Here is a 22,053-nt window from a genome sequence, read left to right on the forward strand (position 1 = left end):
AGTAGCATATAAAAGCTTAGTTGGTACCAAAAGTAAATTTAAATAACGGTACAAGTGCTTTGTGGGTTCTTGTTAAGATTGATGACATTTATCATCCAACTACACGAACTTTCACTTAATTATTTACTGCTACTTCTTCGAAATGAAGGATAATGCAAACTTAATTCGATTTTTAGTAGCAGTTAGTGTTATTATTTGTGTTACACAATGTACGGTAAGTATTTATTCTAATTAATATTTTTGATGATAATTGATTTCAAAGGTACAACATTAACATATCATTTAAATTTTTTTATCATTTTATCGGGAATGGTTCAAGCTATTTACAATACGAATTGTTAAATGTAGAAAGGGTTGTGGTTAGATGTAAAAAGAGTTGCATACCCATTTCATACCACTTCAATATAAACTTTTTTGATTGATTTTGATAATTGATTATTTTCATGTTTATTTTTCATATTTATTTATTGCTTAAAAATTTAAAAAACTCGTCGTTCTGCACCTATTTTATTATATTTTTCACAGATAATTCGAGATATTATTTACTACATTTCAGTTGAAATTACGATGTTATTATACATTTTGATTGCTTGTTATATATAAGCATTATTCAGGTCCGGTTTTAGTAAAATACATCTTTTATCTAAATTTATTTGACATTTAGTGATAGTAAATGACGCTTAAAAAAATAAAATTAATCCTTAACCTTTCTTTGAATTCAATAATCGATTACGATTATAACAAAATATATCTTTATCCAGTTTTTGCAATAATAAACCTTGAACTTATTATAAAATTTTTGTTCCACTGGAAAATTTATCTTTGTTGTTCTTATTACCATCTACCGACAATCTAATACCAGAAAAAGAAATATATATATATGGATGATTACTTTAGCTTTTCAAGTAAAGATGGCGCCACATATGTTGAAAACATCGTTCGATTTAAAAGATTCTTTTTATAATTCAAACAATGGAAAATATTTTTTTAAAAGATATTGATGTTTTCAGAATGCTTTGAAAGTTACAGTTTACTACGAATCATTATGCCCTGATAGTGTTCGATTCATTGGACGCCAATTATACCCGTACTGGAATGATCTTGTCGATTACATCGACGAAATGGAATTAGTACCTTATGGAAAAGCAACAGTAAGATTATTTTCAAATCCATTGTGATAATAGATCGTAAATAAATTGCTATGTAGTGAACAGGTGCGTTTTGTGGATCAAGGCCATTGTGACTATTCAACAGCCACATTGAATTTAATATTTAGTTCAATAATAATTATCAATTCGATATATATATATATACAGGGATATAAACGATTATTATTTTAGCATATTTTCTATCAACATAACGCTACATTTAACTTACCTGCTTATTACGAGTTTTCTTGTCAACACGGACAAGAAGAATGTAAAGGAAATAAATACCAAGCATGCGCATTGGCGCAAAATAAAGGAAAGTACGTAGAAGTACCTCTGGTATTTTGTATCATGAGAAATAGAAATCCTTCTTCGTTTAACGTCGTTAAAAACGTGAGTATATATGTAAATTGTATTGTTTATATACAGGGGAAGATCGTAATTATATTGTTTCAGTGCGCCGAACGGTATCGATTGGATATATCGAAATTAAAAACTTGTTGTGATAGTATAGAGGGAGATCAACTTTTAGCTATTAAAGGAGACAAAACGTGGGAATTGGAACCGAATATTAATTTCGTTCCCACTATAGTTTTTAATGAAAAATTCGATCGGACGACTCAGAGTCAGTCGTTGCAAGATTTTGTAGCCGTTGTTTGCAGTAAAATACAAAATAAAACAAAACCTACCATATGCGATGGGAAACAGTTACCCCTAATAGATTATTAATAATAATAAGAATAAAATTGTGATTTGTGATTTTATAAATTTTTGAATATATTTTTTTCTTTATATTACACAGTTGATTAACTTTGACCTTGAAAACTGTACGTCGATTCTTATGATAAATTCAGGGACAGACTCAGTAAAACAACTTGATATATTTCCTAAAAAATTTATTGATATCGTAATGATTTAAATGTAACCTAACCTAAAAATTATGATTTATAGTATGGCACAAATATCCTTGACGTAATTCTATGTATTGACCAAGAATAGTTCACCAATAGGATTGCTCAATAAACTGAATGTGTCTGCCATGTGCGTGCGAAAAATCGCCATACGTGACGTCACCTGCAGACCTCGACCGGTCTAAACTCTTTGTTGAGCTAGACTATTTGATGAGTTTAAAGGCCAATTTTAACAAAAATACAGTTATTTTTTTAAGTTTTATTCATTATTATGAATTAATATTAATTTAAAATCCAATTTCCAATTATTCAGTTAATTTTAAGTTCCATTTATAATAGGTATACAATGAAGAAAAGAAATTAAAGAAAATGAATTATTTTTTAAAATGATCTGTATTTTATAATTAGTAAAACAGAAGCCATTAACAAACTTTAAACTAAAAATTAAAAAGTAAAAACAAATGAAATTTCTGGGACAAAGTTGGGGGTTGATGAAGTGGAAGGCTCTGGTACATGCTCTTCAAACTGAATACTTCCAAAAGATTTAGGATTATGGTCTTCGGTATCATCAGAAAAAGTATTAATAGGAGCTGTTAACGTGGCTACTTTTAAAAGTTTGTTCACTTCCTCCTTTGCATTTCGTTTGGCCAGTCTTTCTTCTCTGGAACTGATGCTTGAACTACTAGCTTCAGTTGTTGATTTTTTTGAATACAATCCCAAAGTAGGAACAGCGGTTTTTTTCAATATTTTTCGTAGTGGTAAACCTAAAATACATATACATATTATATATATTTATGAACAAATTGAGTTACTAAATTTCATTACCAAAATCATTTTGGGACAGTATAGACTTTGAAAGCTATAAACTATTACACTAAACAATTAAATAATTCACCAACCTAATAATTCATTCTGTAAGTCTCTTTCATAATCCTTTTCTGTGAAATGAACTGAGCAGATGTAGCTAGTATCAGGGTTAAATTTATCTTCCCGTTTGCATCGTAATATCCATTCTTTTCTCATAGTTTGGGAAACAAGATCTTTAGCTTTGGGAAACCGATGAAATATAAAATATTCATGTTCTTGCTGCCTTGTTTTATAGGTATTACCACAACCATACACAGCACAACGTGTACCAGGCATTTTGATTTTTGGACATATACTACATGCACTAAAATCAAACAAACAAAGTTTCATTTAGCAAAAAAAAGTAAAATAAAAATCTAGATTAGTTGCTGGACAAATGCAAACCAACCGACCAAAAACGCTGTTATGATTCGCCCATTTTTTTAATTTTTTATTGTGGTGTATAAAGAATAGAAATTTAAATAAGCCAATTAAATTGTCATTTCTGCTCAGCTGGTTTTCTTTCAGCCAGTAACTGACTTGGATTTTAATTTTTATTTTGCTATTTAAATCCAGCTTTAATATAACAAAACATTTTTACCTACCCTTGAAAGTCTCACAAGATTATTTTGCCTTAAACAATAATATTGTCTTTGTTCACTATTCTCCACATATATAATACACACAAATAATAGTTTTTAAAACGTAGAACTAAGTAAAAAACGAATTTCCAACTCTTCAATCACTTGTACGACCTTTTCGAATTAACAAAAACACAAGCAATACCGCACAGCGTAAATGGTAAACAAGCCGTCGAGGTCTGCAGGTGACGTAAGCATCACTTGACCTTGGCTCAAGAATTGGCGTATGTACGTCTTATGGGATTGATCAATCCTATTGGTGAACTATTCTTGTGTATTGACAATAGACTCGGAACGTATAAAACGTCAGTTATCACAAATTATATTGACAGATGTCATTTTCAAATAATATTTACTATTCCATGCTTCGGAGCTATTAAAAATTATTCTACTTACCGGTGATGTTCGAAAGAAAAACTGCAGTTAAAAGGGAAAAGTTTAAATAAAAAACAATAAATCTATCAACGTTATATTTATTTAAATTTTAGTTTTGATAAATAGATGACGCTACCTCTCAATTATTTCAACATAACCTTAAAATGACATACGTCATAGTTAAAGTTAAAAGTCGTACGTCATAACCATTCAATAGTATCCCGCTAGAGGCACTACTATTATCAAACGACAATAATAAAAAAATAATGACATTGTTGCAGTTGTATTAAATTTCAACTAAGTAAATATCGAGATTATACAAAAAGCTATTAGACACCAGGATAAACCGATTATACGTCCGCCGTTTTGACATTTCGAACAATCTTCGTCTTCCAAAAGGAATTCGACAGTGCCGTGAAAGTCTTTCAACGCGAGTTTCTGTAGCTGTTCCCTCATTTGATGATTAAATATTATCGTCGGTATGAAAGTTATTTTCGGTTGAACTGAACGCGTACGTTCACCGTTAGAAGCGAGAATCTCGTCGCCTCTATTAGAGCTCATACATTGCTCTATATTCGACCAAGTTATATTGTTATCAGCTGCACACTGAAAACATTAAATAACTGCATTGTTTAATAAAAAAAAATAAATAAAAACGGTTTTTCCAGCTATAGATAGTAAACAATTTCCATTTATAATATTTTACAATAATTGAATATAATTCATATATTAAAAATTATTAAATGTATAATCTAGAACTTTCCAAATATTTCGAAGGTCATTTCAATGACATTTTCAGCCGTTAAAATGTCATCTGCGCCAAATAATACAACGTTGTCATATCTAATAGAAATTAAATATAATTAAATGTGACAAATTAGATATAATTAATAATTTTTGTATGATAATATTAGTAACAAAATTCGGTACTAAACAGAAATTATCATTAATTTAAATCAATAAAACAAATTTTTATTGAAGAATTCATTTACAACTCGTGGCAACGCTGTAAAGTTTAACACTTCTATCTTCGTCTATTTCTGTGAATTCAGATAAGAAACAAAAATGTTTTTATTCTGTATTATATATTTTATACAGAGTGGAAAGTGCTTTCGAATATATTATTTGTATTCAAATCATCATTTACTGTAATAGTATATTGATTACATCAAATACAATGAGTTTCACTGTATTGTCGTAAAGTTGTGTGATTATACGGGGGTGTACCAAAATGAATAAAGTAGAATGTAAGTATATAAATAATAGATAAATATAGACGTATTTAAGGTAGGTTTTAGTATAATTCTTTTTTATCCCTACCTGTTTTAAATTATTTTTATCACTAGCATCACCTGATTTCATAGCGCATACTATAAATTCGGTGCTAGCATCTTTAGTAGCAACATCGATAGCGCAACCGTGTATTTTATTCCCATAACATTCACTTTTACCATGTTGACAATCAAAAACCCATTTTCCAGTTTCGTTTTTAGCCTAACAACATTTATAATTAGTAAGAAATTAGATAATAAAAATGAAGGGAATATGACGTACCGTAGCTTTACCAAAAGGTACTAAATCCACGATAATTTTACCTTTAAGTACGGTACTGTAAGCTGGATAAAACTGATCTTTAAAGAATCTAACACTATCGGGACATAAAGATTCGTAATAGATCGAAACTGTGAGAGTTGCAGCTTCCACCTGTAACATGTTAATATTGAAAAAAAAAAGTGACTCACAAAATCAAATTTTTATATCTTTATAGGACTAAAAATAGTAAATAGGAAAGTGATACGAAAAAATATGAAAAATTTAATTGGAATTTTCATTATACGCGTTTTTACTACAAAATCCCTAATTAATTCAAATTTGGCAACGTTGGATCTTAAATAATGAATACAATGAATCAAAGATATAAATTTTTTAATTAAATTAACATATAAATTGATATAAAATAAAATAATTATCTTTCTCACTCTAACCTACAAGTTTACAAAAGAAGATTGAAAAAACTTACCGCTATGTTTGTATAAAATATAATAACAAACAATAGTGGAATACTTCTCATATTTATTATTGTCAATATCTTTCTTACCGACGGTCAATTAGCTACTACAACAACTAAAAAGTTATTTAAACACGAACACGAGCGTACAGTAATTCGAGGGGCAAGTGGGGCAAACAATTAGTAGACTCAAGGTTGATATCCAGAATATATACAGGAAGAAAATCGTATAAATATTTGTATAAAAATATATATTTAGAGATATTCCGATGTTATTATTTATATAATTCAAGACGTACGTCATTATAAAAACCAGCGGGATTCTCATTTATATAAAAGTGCTGTGAATAAAACACGTATATAATCTAATATATTTAATATCCTTTATAAACTACAGATACAGAGTGATTAAAAAATTATCGAACTTAGAATTGCAGCATATGCAATCCCATCTATTGAACAATGTCAATATTAACAAGTCTTTTACAAATAACTCTCTATTATATGTCATCGTGGTTCAGAATTATTAGTTTTAGATTCAAATTTATCTAAAAAAATATATCAAATATTTCTTAGTTTATCAACGATCTAAATACCGGAAACACCGTGTTATCCTTATCGTAATGACGCCATTAAAAAATTACTCTTCGCGATTAACCTTTTGAAACGTACCTCGTATAGACAAAGATAAGCATCGATAGATATTTAGGAAACGATTCGGTTACATATAGAATTATTTTTTAACAATAGAGCTTTAGAAATTTTTAACCTTTGTCATCGTGATCAAACTTAGTTTAGAAATGGCCGGTGTACGTTGTAGAAAAACGTTCTGGAAATACGTTCGGTATTTTTGTAGTGAAACTACCATTCACGGATTGAATATAGTCGGAATGCCCGATTTGCACCCTGTAGAAAGGTAATGTCGATAAAGTAGGTTTCTGTATTATCATTTAAGCAAACTACGAATCACAATTTATACTATAATCAAAGTCATAATAAAATAAATTGACGTTTCCTAATTCAGAGTTAAAGATAGAAGTTTTAATCAGAATGTTTTTATGAATTTAGATTTTATTATAACATTACTGTTGCGCCATCTATAGTTTCAACAACGAATTCAATCGTTTAATATTGTTCTTCGTATAAAGGAAACTGTAAAAATAATTCACGATAGGTAAATGTTTACAGTTTCCTTTCGGCTTTTGAATTATAAATAAGTACATTTATATTATTATTATAATATAACTGTTGCGCCATCTATAGTTTTAACAACCAACCCAAAATTTTGATATTACTCTTCGTATAAAGAATACTGTAAAAATATTTAATGATTTTACAGTTTCCTTTCGGCTTTTAACTTGTAAATAAATACACGTCTATATACAAAGGTTAGTTCAAATATAAAAGTTCATTTTCAGAATATTTTGGTTGGTAATGGTTAGTTTTGCGGCTGCCGGTGCTATATCACTTACAATATCAAATTGGAATAGATTTTCAGCGAATCCTACTGTTGTTTCGATCGAAAAAGATTATCGGAATTGGGAAAATTACATACCAGCGGTTACAGGGTGTTTCAATGATAAAGTCGATATAAAAAAAGCAGAAAAATATATTCTCGAGTTTGTACTTTATGAAATTTGTTGTTTATTGAATATTATCTTTTTTTATTTCTAGAAAATGGAAAATCAAATTAGGTCATCCTAAATATGATCATTATATGGATTTTATAAAACTGGTAGCTAATTTATCTTACGAAAATTTGAACTATTTTGAAAAATTTAAAAACGACGTCGATTTACATAACGTTGATATGGCCCAATTGACTTTCGATGTAATTTTCATATCCAATTTTTTTCAATTATCGTTTAATTTCATAAATAAATATTATTTTAGGTCCACCCGGATATAACCGGTTCTTTAGTCACTGTAGATAAAACACGTAAATTCAAATGGAACGTAATTTTAATTGAACTTGGAATTTGCTTCACGTTTTTTTCTAAACTCTCCCAAGTATTTACAATCAAGTATTCTATAATTTTTTTAAATATCTATGCGTTTTTAGTCACATTTCTTTTTTAGAAATAGAGAATATCTAAATGAAGCTGAAAATATAGGCAATAATTTATTAAAATGTCATTATTTAAATGGATTGTGCTACGCTAGATTTGATTCCGATCCAACATTACCTATAAAAGTTCGTATATAATACTACTAGTATATTTATACACTTTATTGTATAATAACTTTCATTATAATACACTTTTTTTGATACAACTATAAATTAAAATTATCAATCACCCCTGGTAATATTGTAATACGTAAGCTACTGTTTTCAATCGAAAGATGTCGTTATTAAGTTCAGAGTTTTATTAAATATGACCGTCGCCTAGATCTTGTATTATATTCATCCACTTATTTCGATTTTTTGAAATTGGTAATCATCGTGGATGGATATATCATTAAAACGAGTCACATATAACCACAAATATTCTTATAATATTTAATATTAGATTGAATTAAGTGTATTAAGTATACTAAAAGTGCTTTAAATTTTACGGAAATAGTTTCCTAGTATTATTATTAAAATTATTATTATCATGGTAAATATACAATTTCATTGATAAATATTTAAAAAATGTTACTAGTATTATGTTCATTCGTATATGGAAGTACCAGATATTTCTACACGACAATATCATGAATTAGGTAAAGGATGGGATATGGAAATCAATTATAGAATGGTTGAAACTTTAACATCTCCAAATATAAAGTATTTAACACCTAAACAAAGGAAATGCAGGTAATGTAAATGTTTTATTAAGTTTTTCAAAATCTGCGATAATTTTTACTATAATACACACGAAGAATCACGAAAATATTTTTTAGGTTCAATGACGAACCGACTCTTAAAAATTTTTTTAACTACAGCATCGGTCTTTGTCAAATGGCATGTCGATATAAATTAGCAATGACATTTTGTGGATGCAAACCATACTTCTATCAAATATTTGGTAAATAAACAGTAGTGGCAAATAAAAATATTGTAACATACCGGGGGGGTTTCGAATTTATCTATTAACAATACATGAAAATTGAAGTTTTCATCTTTCAATACAATCAAACATGTTTTTCTTTGTGTAAATTCGTTGGGTTTTATATTTTATGGAAAACCCTTGCATTTAACTATCACGCAGACCTCGTAAAAGTATCATTAGATATATTTTTAGAAGGAACTTCATGTAATGTCTCAGGTTTACTTTGCTTAGCACAATATTCTAAAAATTTTGCTAAAACTCCACTAGAATTGAATTGTAAATGCCCGGAAACGTGTCATCTCATAAACTATATACCAGATACTCCAAAAGTAACAATTTGGTAAGGCAACTACACCTAATACGTTGTTTTTTTGCTTTTTTCACTTCAATTGTCTCAAAATTTCTTAGTTTTTTTTTGATTTTTATTAAACATATGAGCAGAAAAATCAAAATTATTCACTTTCAGGCAAAGTGGTGTATTTTTCGATCAAAGAACTACGTTTAGATGGGGTTTATTGCATCCTACCACGAAATATCTACGAGATATTCTATTCGGATTCGGAGATTTAATAGGTACATATATCGTCGGTAAATTACCGATTTATTTTTAATATATTCTCAATTCCAGTGTCATTTGGAGGAACTTTGAATCTATTTTTAGGCATAAGTTTTATAAGCATTATAGAATCGATTTTTCTAATATGCGAAAGTATAATTATCGCTTTTCAAACGAAACCGAAAAGAAAAAATCACAAAAAAATATCAAGGAACGTAAACAATATCAAAATATTTCCACTTATTGATAATTTCTATAATTAATAACAATAAAAATTGTTTTTAATAGTTTTTTTTTCACCCTCAATCCCTAAACCTAATATTTTTGTATCATCTTTAAATCTAAAAAATCGAATATTTAACAATAGACAACTAGAGTGTGACGTCAGTTTTTAAACAAAGTTGTGTACGATGTTTAAAGTTATTAAAAATTTGTTTCATATCAAAAACTATTTTTTGCAAAATTTATCAAAGAAAATACGAAAAAATCACAAATTACTAGAAATATTTTATATACAATCGTCAACGCAGTTAAAACTTTGGAAAGTGATCCTGACCTTCGCTAGCAATGGCGGCGTGTGACGTCAACAGTCCCGTAGTCTATTAAAAATGGTTGTCGCCGAGATCTCTATTGTATATATTCACATAAATGCCAAATAACCAACTATGGATTAGTAAAAAATTCTATAAATTAGTTGAATAATTCAAATAAATGATATGTAAAACGACTTAGAATGTATTAAAAGTAACAATTGTTACAATGGATGATTGTAATGTTGATCGAGGCACGTATAACATCAGTTCGGCCATCTTTGCTCGCTCTTTAGAATACTTGTTGAATTTGTAAACAATGGCGAGTTTTCCATTTTTGAATTCTTATTTTAGGACAAATGCATTAAAAAATGGCTCATTTTTGTATGATGAATTGTTTATCGCGTGCTAAGCGAGAAAGTTTAACTTTTTTTTATTTCTTACTGTTTTGACCAAAAGGAAAACAAAACAAGTAGAAAAGCATACAATTTAAATAAATACTTCAAAGTACTACAATTATCTTACCTTATTCAGAAACGGTTTTCTATAAATATCTCATGGCATGGCACTTCACATCACCGTTTAAATTCACATAATTATTCAATTTTATCAAGATAAAGGCAAAAAAATGCATAAAACACAAAATACCTACACATGTTAACAATTGAATACTACAGCAGTCTTGACGTCACACACCACCATGTTAGGGCATGTCTGGGATCACTTTCCAAAGTTTTAACTGCTTTAATGATCGTATATGTTATGGTGATTTTTTCATATTTTGTTTTGATAAATTCTGCGAAAAAATACCTTCTGGCACAAAACACATTACCATCTTATAAAACAGAAAACTAATTAAACGCTTTTAAAATAATTATAATAAACACACACTACCTCACAAATTTTGTTTGGAAAGTGACAATATGGCGGCCGTACGTCACATTCCGGTTTATAAACTTCTACGCTCGCGTTTGAGCTGGTAGATAGCCAATGAAAACAGGTATTCAAGTCATATGACCATGCATACATAGCAGCAATTCTGAAACTTGAAACAGAGACAAGATTTTTTTGCAATGTAAATGAATTGTCTAAATACGAACAATATTTTGTGGTTTTGTGAAATGACAGTAGGCCAAATAGGGTCAGCCAATAAATCCAACTTGAATCTTTTGTTTATCTCTTAGACAAAATGGCCGATATGTCAAACTCACGTATTCTAGAATGTTCAAACTTTTATACGTTTATTTATATTTTTATAACAGTTTAAATGTATTAAAAAACAGTCACGTTCTTTAAATTACGAATAATTCATCTAATTAGTAAAGTGCAAACAACAAACTTACCAATAGTAAATTTAACCTCAATTTTTCCATGTATGAAAAACACTATTTTTCACTAGGTAGAAATTTTTATTAAACTATTTACTCACTAGAAAGTTGAGGATTCACAATAAATAATCTGTTAAAACTTTTTATTCAATGTAAATATTTCAATTACATCTTGTTAACATATTTAAAGCATCAGTTTTAGTGATAATTCCTATATCAGTTTCGAGGTATCTGAAAACAGGTGCTACATCATCAGGACTATCTTTGTTTATAAGAGGTTGAATTTCCTTCCAACTAAATGCGTACAAATTCGTCTTGGAATTCAATGGTTCGAAATCAATGATATATGGCTTATCAGGATATTGAAAAATCACATCAAACACGAAATGTTTACGTAAAAACCTGAGTTTTATATTGTCGTTGAAAAAATTCGTCAATTCATCGATAATCTGTGGTCCTTCTTCTTTGAAATGGGCATAAAAAGTCGGCCAATCTCTGGGAGTTATTCCTCGTAGGACATTGTTGATAACAATGCATCGAAATTCAGCTGCAGGATGAATACTGATCCATTTTCTTAAAGCTATACAAAACGGAATGTTCGTAACAATTGAAAAATCTTCTTGAATTCTACTAGAACTCGTAAAATACGTTATTACATCATCCAGATTTATCACTTTTAAATAATTCCCAAAACTAAACATCCTCGCATCTACAGGCGCGTGCCAATTATTTTTAACGAACGCATTATTATCAAAAACATTTAACGCATTTTTAAAATCTTGAAGAAATTCAACAGGTAGTTCTTCATCGTCGACAATTTCATTATCTTCATCTGAATCTTGTATATCTTCTTTTTGAATTGTTTTCAACAACTGTTCCGGTAAATCCACAATTATAGTCTTAACTGTAATGTCTTTGAATGTCCCATACCAATTTGTTATTGAAAAATCACGTAAATCTTGTAATTCTAACATTTAAATAATAACAATACAATAAGGTTAGAAAATTGAATCATCTTTTTTATATACGTTCGTAAACGTCAAGTCTCGGATAGAGGTGTATATTCATGTGTAACATTTCGTTACTAGGTACACCCGTTATCTTGTATACATAGCTACAACTCTAAACTCTTAGAAAATTAAAGGAAGTAAACTAAAAAAGAAGAAGAGACAAAACTAAATTTTAAAGAGAAATAATTGAATAAAATGAGTTTTAATGGTTATAGAGACGTAATTAAAGAAGGCGATTCAGTTATCTTGTATCTTACAATAACACAAATATATTCGATAAAAGCTCAATCTAAAATTATTAATAAGAAAGGAATATTAGTTGATAACGTATTCCAAACGAATTACGGAGCTTTGAAATGCGTGGACCTCATTGGTAAATATTTCGGTACTAAGGTAATGTTAAGCAAAGGTTGGGGTTACGTTTTACAACCTACACCTGAATTGTGGACTATTACATTACCCCATCGAACGCAAATTATATACACGCCGGATATAAGTATGATCGTGTTGCAATTAGAATTAACTCCTGATAGTATAGTTATCGAAAGCGGTACAGGAAGTGGATCTTTATCGCACGCTTTAATTAGAGCCGTGAAGCCACATGGACATCTATATACATTCGATTTTCACGAAGATAGAGTGAAAACTGCTACAGAAGAATTTTCAAATCATGGTTTTTCTGAATATGTCACAGTTCAACATAGAGACGTGTGTGAAAATGGGTTTGGGGGACATTTAGACGGTAAAGCAGATGCTGTGTTTTTAGACCTACCGCATCCTTGGTTTGCTATATCGCATGCATTGAAAAGTATTAAAACATCTGGTGGACGATTGTGTTCGTTTTCTCCATGTATAGAACAGGTTCAAAAAAGTTGTCTTGTATTATTGAAATTAGGATTCCAGGTAACGTTTTTTTTTTAATTATTAATAAAGGTTTTTAATGATTTGGTTGGATTTAAGGAGATTCAAACAATGGAAGTTTTACAAACACAATTTTCAGTGCAGCAAAGATCCATTCCTATTATTAATTTAGATTTTGTTAAAACGGAAAAAAAAGGAACAGAAGAAGGTAAAAAAGAGAGGGAAACATCGAAAGTCGTTGCTTCTGTTCCACCTTTAAATTTACCTGGTCATACAGGTTATTTAACTTTTGCTACATTACCGCCTGTTTGGGCTAGAGGCTTACAGAGAACTTTAAACGAAGATGACATGTCACTTGAAGAATGTGATACATTTTGTAATTAAATTTTGTTATTCAATAAAAAAATTATTTCTATTTGACATACTTTTAATTCACTTTTTTTCAGTGTATTCCACAATAAGTTTCAAAATATGTAATTTGACAGATGTTGTTTCACATTGTTGCCACAATTTATCTCGAGTTGAAATGATATTTGTGATATATAATTCAATCAATGGAAAATAAGAATAATGAATTTAAAATAGAATAATTTTGACATAATAAATAAACACTGCAAAACGTTTTATGATAGTTCACAAACAAATAATAATAAATAGATAATGACAAACGGGAAAACAATAAATCTGGCAACGTTGAAGACTGATATAAAAGAATTACCAACCAGTGTTGTGGAGGGGAGGATAAACGTCAACATGCGCGAATGAGCTAATACCATAAGCTTCAATTTTGGTTTTAACTACCGCGGAAAATTTGAAAATACGATTATCTATAGACTCTAGTTCGGAAATTGCATAAAAATTGTGATATTTTGAAACGCTATCAAAATTATCAAAATAAACAATAGATAAAATGAGTGAACATACACTTGTACAAAAAAACTGTGTAGAAATGTCTAATAACTAGATTGTATGCTTTTCACAAAGTGTAGTTGGCAATTTAATTTGAATCAGTGTAAATTTACCAGTATGTGCAAATATAGTTATCACATAACTCACCTTAAGGCATAAGCCTTTTTATGTTTTTACACGTTTTTACCGCACACCACATTGTTAGTATTGAAAAAACCGAAAATAACAACTACAATGTTGACTGACACTTATAAAAGTAAACTCGTAATCTGTGACCACACAATAACAAAAAATAAATTTAGATACCAAATTTACCTAATCAGATATAACAACAAATCCAACAGCTTGCCAGTTAAATGTAAGCAAATTTTTGTGAAATTTGTTAATTTTGACAGACACGACTAAATTTTAACTCACGCTAAGATCAAAATGAAAACTCCACATCATCACTCAAAATTTTAATTCGCATTTGGTTAAGCTTATTCTCCACTCCATATCACTGTTGCCAATATGATTTTCTGTTATACACGAGTAATGATTTCACCTAGATATTCAATATCTATAGTTTTTTTACTAGACACAAATGTCTTTCCAAAATTCAAAAATGCAAACGTAAGGAAAAATATTGAAATATAAAGCTTGGTACAGAAAAATTATATTATTATATTTAATGGTTGTTCAAACACGTTGATTACATATATATAAATCTCAGAATTATCAATGGAATGCTGTTATTTTCTTTTTACAGCATTGCCAAGTTTCTGATAAGAATTTTGTTTAAAATAAAATAATTATTAGTCAGTACTATTTCTTTCATAAATAATATTGTTTGATATATTGTGTAGTTTCTTCAACAATTTCAACATTACGGTTTTTATTTCAATAGTGTTACATATTAAAATAAATTCGAGATATGACAACGCTGTTTTAATTAGCAAAAGGATATTTAATTATTTGCTTACTTGTATCGAAGAATAAACTATTTAATTCCTATTCGTGTATTCAAAGATAATAATTAAAATCTTCATTAGAATATGGAATGTTTCTACAGGGAAAATATTTAGGAATAAGGTGCCTTGTCAAAATACTTCTATCTTCTTTTTTAGAGATAGAACATAGACAATCAGTTTTACCAAGTAATTTATGTGTCACATTTGTTGTACTGCACATTGCTCCGATGACACTTGAAATTACATACTAATTTCACTTTCTATTATTAATTAGAGATAAAATAGCAATTATTCTGCATTTGAAATTATCTGTGAATTTATTAGTAAGTTAATGATTTAAAAGTTAATATTGAAACATCAATCTTCTTTTCGAATTTATGATTCTCCTTTTATATGAGACATATTATCTACTGATATTTGTAATTCTTGGTAGGTTAAGATTTTATTTATTAGAATGATAATACCAAGTGTTATTTGGTTACTGAATACCAAGGAATAAAAAAAAGACTGAATAGTAAAGGACATGTAAATAGACAATTTAATATAAAAATGTATTTTTTTAATAGAAATTTACACTATAACAATAGGAAAACATTGAGCTCCATAAAAATACTCTACTCAAGTGAAAAAAATTACGTTATAATTAAATATATAAATAAATGTAATTAAATAAGATTTTCAACAAAATGTTGCAGTTTTCAAAGTTTGGATAAAAATTCGCAAGAAAGCCGATAATTATTAAGCAACACATTTTTTCCTTTTTTTGGCAATTATTTAAAAAAAATCACTCCATTTATTCCAAAAGACAAGCAAATATTTTTTAGCATATATTTTAATAAAAGATGCAGATATGATAGTTATCTCCATTTTAGCAATTATAGATCCAGATCAGGAAATTCTTAAAGAAACCACTTCGAAACACTTCAAAGCCAAAAATAATCCAAAACAAATTATTAAATCATCCGAAACATAATTTAAGATGCTAATAGGTATCACCCTTTATTAGCTTCTAAAACTGCAAAAATAAGACTTGAAAGCCAAAAAAGACACTAAAAAAATTTCGGAATTGATCTGAAACATGAATCAAGATCACACAATGCCAATATAGGAGCCCCACAGCACTTAATCAGCTTCTAAAGCTGCTTTTTTTACTAGTACAACCGATTATTGTTTCACTGTATAATTAGGTCAAAAAATCGCTTAAAACAAGATTCACAAGCCAAAAAGACACTAAAAGAATTTACAGATGCCATCTTTTGGAACAAATAAATAAATATTAATATAAGTACTGCCGAGAAAAAAATGTATATACAGGGTATCAAATAAAATCTATTGTTTTTTCAATCACCCCGCCTGGTATCATATTTTAATTCGGTTACGCCATTACTTAAACAATTCTCAGCGACACATATCAATCAGTTTTCATTTTTGTTTTGTCGACGTTGAAGCGCCGCTGCTAAATCTTGTTTAAGCGCCTGTTGTTGACGACTCTCAGTCAAAGGCTGTACCGATCGTAAACTATTGACAATATCCTTGGTTTTACTGAAATAAATTTCATTTAAAGTATTACGGATCTTGTTTTCCATATCTTCAACCATCCTCCCGATATTGGCGATGTGAGGATTGATCTCGTTCACCGCCGCATCCTGTTCGATCTAAGTAAATAAAAAAAATCCTGCAAGTGGAGTAATTTCATTAGAAAAGGTAATTATTACCTGTCGTGTTAGACTGCCCCCTAAATTCATGGTACCAGAACCTTGTTTATTGGTTTGAAGCCATAACATAGCAGTCGAGGTCATTTTGTAATGAGAGTTCCTTCCGGAGCCTTTTTCTTGTACTTCGACCACGTGTAAAGAATCCCAACAACCTTTAATCTTTTTACTACCGTCCCCGGTCTTTTTAATGAGAATAACACCTATTTATAATGGAAATTATTTAAAAAAATCAATATAATGTGTAGAAAACAGGTATTACCAGCAAATCCGTGATCTAAGTCCCAAAAATACACAGATGATACACCTCCTTCGAAATACATTTCCCTGTATTGATCAAAGGCCCTGTTGGCGTTTATTTCTAATTTTCTCAAACGTTCTGACGGCATTGAACCATCTTCTAATGGTGGATTATACGTATTGGACCAAGGAGATCTATAATAACAATTAATGATCATAAATCAGAAAGTAATACAAATTAAAATCAATTAAATACCTGTAAGAATCTCCGTCTCTATTATAATCGCACAATAAATAATCTTTCCCAGTTTCTTTGTCTTTTGCAATTTTTAAAGGTTGATCTACTGATGATAATAAATCTTCACATAAACTTGGCACTAAATCTATTAAATCACTTAAATTTTTTTCGATTTGTTGAGGTGGTAAACGCCTCATCAAATCTAGTGCACAGTCAAATTGGTCTCCCTAAAAATGATCGTTCCCAGATAATAAATTTGAAAAATGATTCATACATATATTTTTTTTAATAAAAATGTCGATTTCTTTTAAATTTACATACATAATAACTAATATAAATGTATACAAATGCTGATATAAAATTTGAAAAATAATATAAACTTCAAATGAGTCATAAAATAATCGCTAGTTTAATCTAACATTTAAGATAAGCTACTTCATGATCAGAATCAAAACTCCGTTTTATATTTAAATTTTTAATAGCTGTAATGAAATAACTCCCGAATTTCATTTTTTTTATCAAGAAAATGTTTATTTTACTACTTTTTTAATTGATAAATATATTTAGTTTTGAGAAATCGGCCAAATAGGCAACTAATAAAATGGGTGTGACAGTAAACAGGTGTTATTTAAATAGATAATAAAAAATTAACAAACTAGTTAAAAAATAATAAATACAAAATAAACTTTTTCACTTACCATATTTATTAGTTTGTATTAAATAATACTAAAAAAAAGAAATTTTCATATAAATTACACTTATAATAATCACAAAATTTATTTTGTTATGTTGGCAGTCAATTGTCAAACTTTATGTCATTTCTATTCTTCTTTTTTTTAATCGTCACTACCTTATACTTGTAACCATAGATAAGCTATAAAATTTAATTTGTTATTCTTCAAATTCTTTCATTTGGAAATATAATAGAAACAATTGAATTAGTAGTATTGGTATTTCAATATAACGATTAAAATTAAAGGGACAAATTTTCATTCCCTTGCAAGGAGGTTGGATGAATTAGATTTCAAGTCCTAGACCAAAAAAGATTCAAAAGAAGAACGAAAATATTTGTAAGGTTATATCTACGTCTTTTTTTATTATTCAAAATTGCAACATGTTTAAAAAACCGATTAAAGTAAAAAGTAATACTCAAACTAAAGGCACAGAAAGGTAATTTTATCAATATTTAAATAAATTGCTACTTTTCATACGTTATATTCCAGGAGGAATTTTAGAGATTCAATTTTAAAAGCTTTTCCGAACTTAACAGAAAACGATGTTAACGAATTACTACCAAAAAAAGAACCTCTAAATATTTTAAAAGTAGTAACTCATAACGATATAGTGTTAAATGTTTATACAGTCCAAAAACGACCAATATTTTTCGAATTAGACAGCAAATTATTTCCCACTCTGTTTCTGTTATGGAAATTTCCCGAAATTATTTACGCCTTCACGACACACCTGCAAGTAATGGATTTTATAACATCCGGGGCCGATCTTATGTTACCAGGTAAGTTTATTCAAAGTATAATAGTAGTAGTAGGATTTTTTTATATACTTTCATTAGGTGTTGTTACTCCTAACGTGCAAACGGGATTACCAAAATATGGGAATGTTTGTGAAAACGATGTCGTGTATGTTAATTTATTGAATAATATAGCGGCCGTTGCAGTCGGTGTGGCTAGTCAAAGTTCGGGAGCTATGTTATTAGCGAATTGTAAGGGGAAGTGTGTAAGAATACATCATTTTTACGGTGATCATTTGTGTACTTTGGAAGGTATGCCAAAATTACTTTTACCCAATTTCGGAGCTCCCAAATGGCTTCAATTGAATAATTACGAAGACGATTTTCCCGCTCTCGGTACTAATGAAAAAATTAACGATAAAAATGATGAAAAATCTGATGAAAATCATGAAGAAAATGTTGATATTATAGAAAATGAATCTGGTAAAGATTCGTTAGATGATATGGACGAACTTTTAATGCATTGTTTTTTGGGCGCTATCAAGTATTCCAAGGACGTAAATTTGCCGGTTTTAACCTCAAATTTTTTTAAATTGAATATGCTCCCTATATGTCCCTCCGATAAGAATTTGGATATCAAGAAGACTTCTTATAAGAAATTGAAACCATTCTTGAAGAAAATGGCCGATGTAAGTATATATTTCACGTTTTTATGAATAAATTTTATGAAATTTACTGAATTTTAATTTAGATATAGAAAATATGGGAAAAATCGTAGTTATTTCAATTTCTTTGTGTTTATATCGAAATTAAAGAAATATTTTTATGCCAAAATGTTTTTGTAAAGGGATAAAACTGAGGAACTCCCATTTTGTTTGCTTTTTGTCTTGAATCTTCACAAATTTGGAATTCTGGCAACGTTGTTTAAATTTGAATTCATACTGTATAAAATTGTCTCAAAATGCTATAAAATATCGACTTGCTTCTATATATTTTCTAATTGAATCGTATTAAATTGCTAGTTTGACATAAGGTTGCAAGGTTGTTCAGCTTCCTACTTTTATAAAGATATAAATGTCTCAAGAGACAATAAAATATTGCATTTTCTATCGTTTTTTAGCTCGTATTAACTACTAGTTTCACATAACCTAATTTTTCAATTTCTCGAATCTAAATACTAATTTCAAAGCTTGGCAACGTTGTTTAAATATCATTTTTTTACCAATATAACCTATAAACGACTGGAAAACATTGAAACGTTAGATTTATGACTCACTAAACAATATATACAGGGTAGTGTCGTTTTAAAAAAGTATGTAAGATTTAAATTTCTAGGATGGACTTATTATAGTGAAAGAAGTTAAATCTGGCGTCGAAACGATAACGTTTATAAATAAAGATCACCCGAAATGTCAGGCTTTTTATATACCCCCCCAAAACAGACAAAAAAAAGAATCTGAAACCGAATCATCGTCACATACAAATATTATCGAATCTTTTGTTGTCACACAGCCTGTGACATCGTTATTTGAGGGATATAGGTAAGGGTTAGATTCGAATCGAAAGCAAATAGATCGAGAAAAAATTTTTATTTCAGAAAAGGCGATATAATACAATTGACCGAAGTGCGTAAATTTCTAACTAAATACGTAAAAGAACATAATTTACAAAACGAAGATAATAATAGGTGTGTGCATTTCGGCTTTTCTTCTTTTAGATATTTCGTAAATTTCGATCTGGTTTCAGACTAGTTAATCCCAATGAAGTATTAGCAAACATTTGTAAAACCGAACATCCTGTAGCTTGGGAAGAAGCCATAGAAAAAATTTGTTCTGCAATGAAAAATTGTTATAAGGTAAAATCCGGCAACGAGGAAATTCAAGGGAAAGGGAAAATATCGCCGATTACACTTTCCGTTTCAGGTATATTTCTATAAACATTTACATAACCTCACAACTATTTTAATTTGATTTTGTCGCCACCCTGTATATATTCTCTTTCAATTCGTTTTTCATAGACAAATAACTTAACCCAACTTTTAATGTAAAAATTGTTAGTTTCAAATTTGTTGTGTTTTACGAGGGGCGTAAGACATTATATTGATTTGTTTGTTAAAGTGCGTTCTGGTAATAAAAAGGTGACTCTTATTGATAATTTGGAATTATTTGGTATCAGAGTTACTGATTTTGCGAAAGAATGTCAACATGGTGTAGCTGCGAGTACGAGTATAAGTAGACCACCTGGTAAAAAGTGTGATCAACTTTTAGTCCAAGGGAATCAAGTACTTTTTGTTTATAATCTATTAACAGGTGATTCTTTTGTGATCGAACGTATTTTGTTTTCATAATTAGAAATTTTTTTTAGATAAATACAAAGTGCCAAAGAAATATATCAAGGGGCTCGAAAACGCTCCAAAAAAGAAAAAATAATTAGCGTTATACATAAAATATAATTAAATATTTAGTAGTTTTATTTTATCCTTTCCATTTTCAGGGAATAATTTAAAAAAATTCAAGTTTTGATGCTTTCGATTCATAAAAATTTCTTCCAATGCTAAATTCACTATTTTCCAAAAAAATTACGTATTTTATTACTTTTCAACACTTTAATACGAACATTACTTTCAAATTAGCTCCTAAGTAAGAAAATAAAGAGGTCAAACCTGTAATTATTCACAAATATATCACATAAACTTCCTAAATCCAAATTTTTTGAATAATGTTACATTTTACTATGTAAAAATTATTTGCTTGATACGAATATTACTTTTCAATTGACTCTTGTATAAGAAAAAAATAAATTCAAAATAATATGAAGTCAAACCTATAATTATTCACAAAAATATCAGATAAACTTCCTAAATCCAAATTTTTTGAATAATGTCACTTTTTACTACGTAAAAATTATTTGCTTGATACGATTATGTATTACTTTTCAATCGACTCTTGTATAATGAAAAAATAAATTTAAAAAATATCACGTCTGACTATTCAAGTAAACAACACATAACCTATTTTAAACGTATTTGATAAGTACTAACCTTTTAATGTTAGATTTCTTATACTTTTAAACCAGTACCATGGACTTATGGAGTGTAGAGAAGGAGGAACGTCTCTGGGTTAAAAAATGTGAGCTGATTTTTGATGGGTAAATAGGTGGCGCTGATTATAGAGGGTATTCGCTTGAATTTTACGCGCTGATTTGAAAATAACTGTATAGTAATGCTTTAAATAATGCACCGTGATAATGAAATTAGTAGTATTAAAATAATGAAACGATTATCAAAA

General features: G+C 28.9%; 8 protein-coding genes across 9 annotated transcripts; 4 read left to right on the forward strand and 4 right to left on the reverse strand.

Annotated features, from left to right (window-relative positions):
* Window positions 1–40: 40 nt before the first annotated feature.
* LOC130446896 (GILT-like protein 1) lies at window positions 41–1,945 on the forward strand. Its single transcript, XM_056783406.1, has 4 exons — window positions 41–214; window positions 1,011–1,151; window positions 1,341–1,541; window positions 1,605–1,945. The coding sequence occupies exons 1-4, from the start codon at window positions 143–145 to the stop codon at window positions 1,875–1,877; spliced, it is 687 nt and encodes a 228-aa protein (XP_056639384.1). The 5' UTR covers window positions 41–142; the 3' UTR covers window positions 1,878–1,945.
* A 311-nt stretch (window positions 1,946–2,256) lies between these two features.
* LOC130446897 (THAP domain-containing protein 2-like) lies at window positions 2,257–3,813 on the reverse strand. Of its 2 annotated transcripts, XM_056783408.1 has the most exons (3): window positions 3,511–3,813; window positions 2,959–3,230; window positions 2,257–2,823 (listed from the first exon to the last, which is right to left on the reverse strand). In XM_056783408.1, exons 2-3 carry the CDS (start codon window positions 3,200–3,202, stop codon window positions 2,504–2,506), a joined length of 564 nt encoding a protein of 187 aa, XP_056639386.1. In that variant the 5' UTR covers window positions 3,203–3,230; window positions 3,511–3,813; the 3' UTR covers window positions 2,257–2,503. The 2 variants fall into 2 exon arrangements, with proteins under 2 accessions (XP_056639386.1, XP_056639385.1); XM_056783407.1 differs by having other exon boundaries at window positions 2,959–3,813.
* A 188-nt stretch (window positions 3,814–4,001) lies between these two features.
* On the reverse strand, window positions 4,002–6,693 carry LOC130446898 (GILT-like protein 1). Its single transcript, XM_056783410.1, has 4 exons — window positions 5,942–6,693; window positions 5,476–5,625; window positions 5,242–5,415; window positions 4,002–4,527 (listed from the first exon to the last, which is right to left on the reverse strand). Exons 1-4 carry the CDS (start codon window positions 5,990–5,992, stop codon window positions 4,219–4,221), a joined length of 684 nt encoding a protein of 227 aa, XP_056639388.1. The 5' UTR covers window positions 5,993–6,693; the 3' UTR covers window positions 4,002–4,218.
* On the forward strand, window positions 6,693–9,805 carry LOC130446899 (sodium channel protein Nach-like). The gene is made up of 10 exons (XM_056783411.1): window positions 6,693–6,845; window positions 7,348–7,548; window positions 7,604–7,760; window positions 7,823–7,953; window positions 8,009–8,123; window positions 8,575–8,729; window positions 8,816–8,940; window positions 9,157–9,304; window positions 9,431–9,537; window positions 9,593–9,805. The coding sequence occupies exons 1-10, from the start codon at window positions 6,730–6,732 to the stop codon at window positions 9,781–9,783; spliced, it is 1,446 nt and encodes a 481-aa protein (XP_056639389.1). The 5' UTR covers window positions 6,693–6,729; the 3' UTR covers window positions 9,784–9,805.
* A 1,608-nt stretch (window positions 9,806–11,413) lies between these two features.
* Window positions 11,414–12,358, reverse strand: LOC130446902 (cell division cycle protein 123 homolog). Its single transcript, XM_056783414.1, has one exon. It carries the CDS (start codon window positions 12,350–12,352, stop codon window positions 11,540–11,542), a length of 813 nt encoding a protein of 270 aa, XP_056639392.1. The 5' UTR covers window positions 12,353–12,358; the 3' UTR covers window positions 11,414–11,539.
* A 155-nt stretch (window positions 12,359–12,513) lies between these two features.
* LOC130446900 (tRNA (adenine(58)-N(1))-methyltransferase catalytic subunit TRMT61A) lies at window positions 12,514–13,664 on the forward strand. Its single transcript, XM_056783412.1, has 2 exons — window positions 12,514–13,291; window positions 13,349–13,664. The coding sequence occupies exons 1-2, from the start codon at window positions 12,584–12,586 to the stop codon at window positions 13,631–13,633; spliced, it is 993 nt and encodes a 330-aa protein (XP_056639390.1). The 5' UTR covers window positions 12,514–12,583; the 3' UTR covers window positions 13,634–13,664.
* On the reverse strand, window positions 13,659–18,101 carry LOC130446901 (F-actin-capping protein subunit beta). Its single transcript, XM_056783413.1, has 5 exons — window positions 17,997–18,101; window positions 17,317–17,525; window positions 17,083–17,255; window positions 16,824–17,023; window positions 13,659–16,763 (listed from the first exon to the last, which is right to left on the reverse strand). The coding sequence occupies exons 1-5, from the start codon at window positions 17,997–17,999 to the stop codon at window positions 16,524–16,526; spliced, it is 825 nt and encodes a 274-aa protein (XP_056639391.1). The 5' UTR covers window positions 18,000–18,101; the 3' UTR covers window positions 13,659–16,523.
* Window positions 18,102–18,359: 258 nt separating this feature from the next.
* LOC130446903 (eukaryotic translation initiation factor 2D) lies at window positions 18,360–21,225 on the forward strand. The gene is made up of 8 exons (XM_056783415.1): window positions 18,360–18,468; window positions 18,522–18,811; window positions 18,869–19,455; window positions 20,102–20,307; window positions 20,364–20,453; window positions 20,513–20,688; window positions 20,884–21,075; window positions 21,131–21,225. Exons 1-8 carry the CDS (start codon window positions 18,413–18,415, stop codon window positions 21,193–21,195), a joined length of 1,662 nt encoding a protein of 553 aa, XP_056639393.1. The 5' UTR covers window positions 18,360–18,412; the 3' UTR covers window positions 21,196–21,225.
* The last annotated feature ends 828 nt before the right edge of the window (window positions 21,226–22,053 follow it).

The sequence above is a fragment of the Diorhabda sublineata genome, chromosome 7 (genome assembly GCF_026230105.1).
Source record: "Diorhabda sublineata isolate icDioSubl1.1 chromosome 7, icDioSubl1.1, whole genome shotgun sequence".
NCBI lineage: Eukaryota > Metazoa > Arthropoda > Insecta > Coleoptera > Chrysomelidae > Diorhabda > Diorhabda sublineata.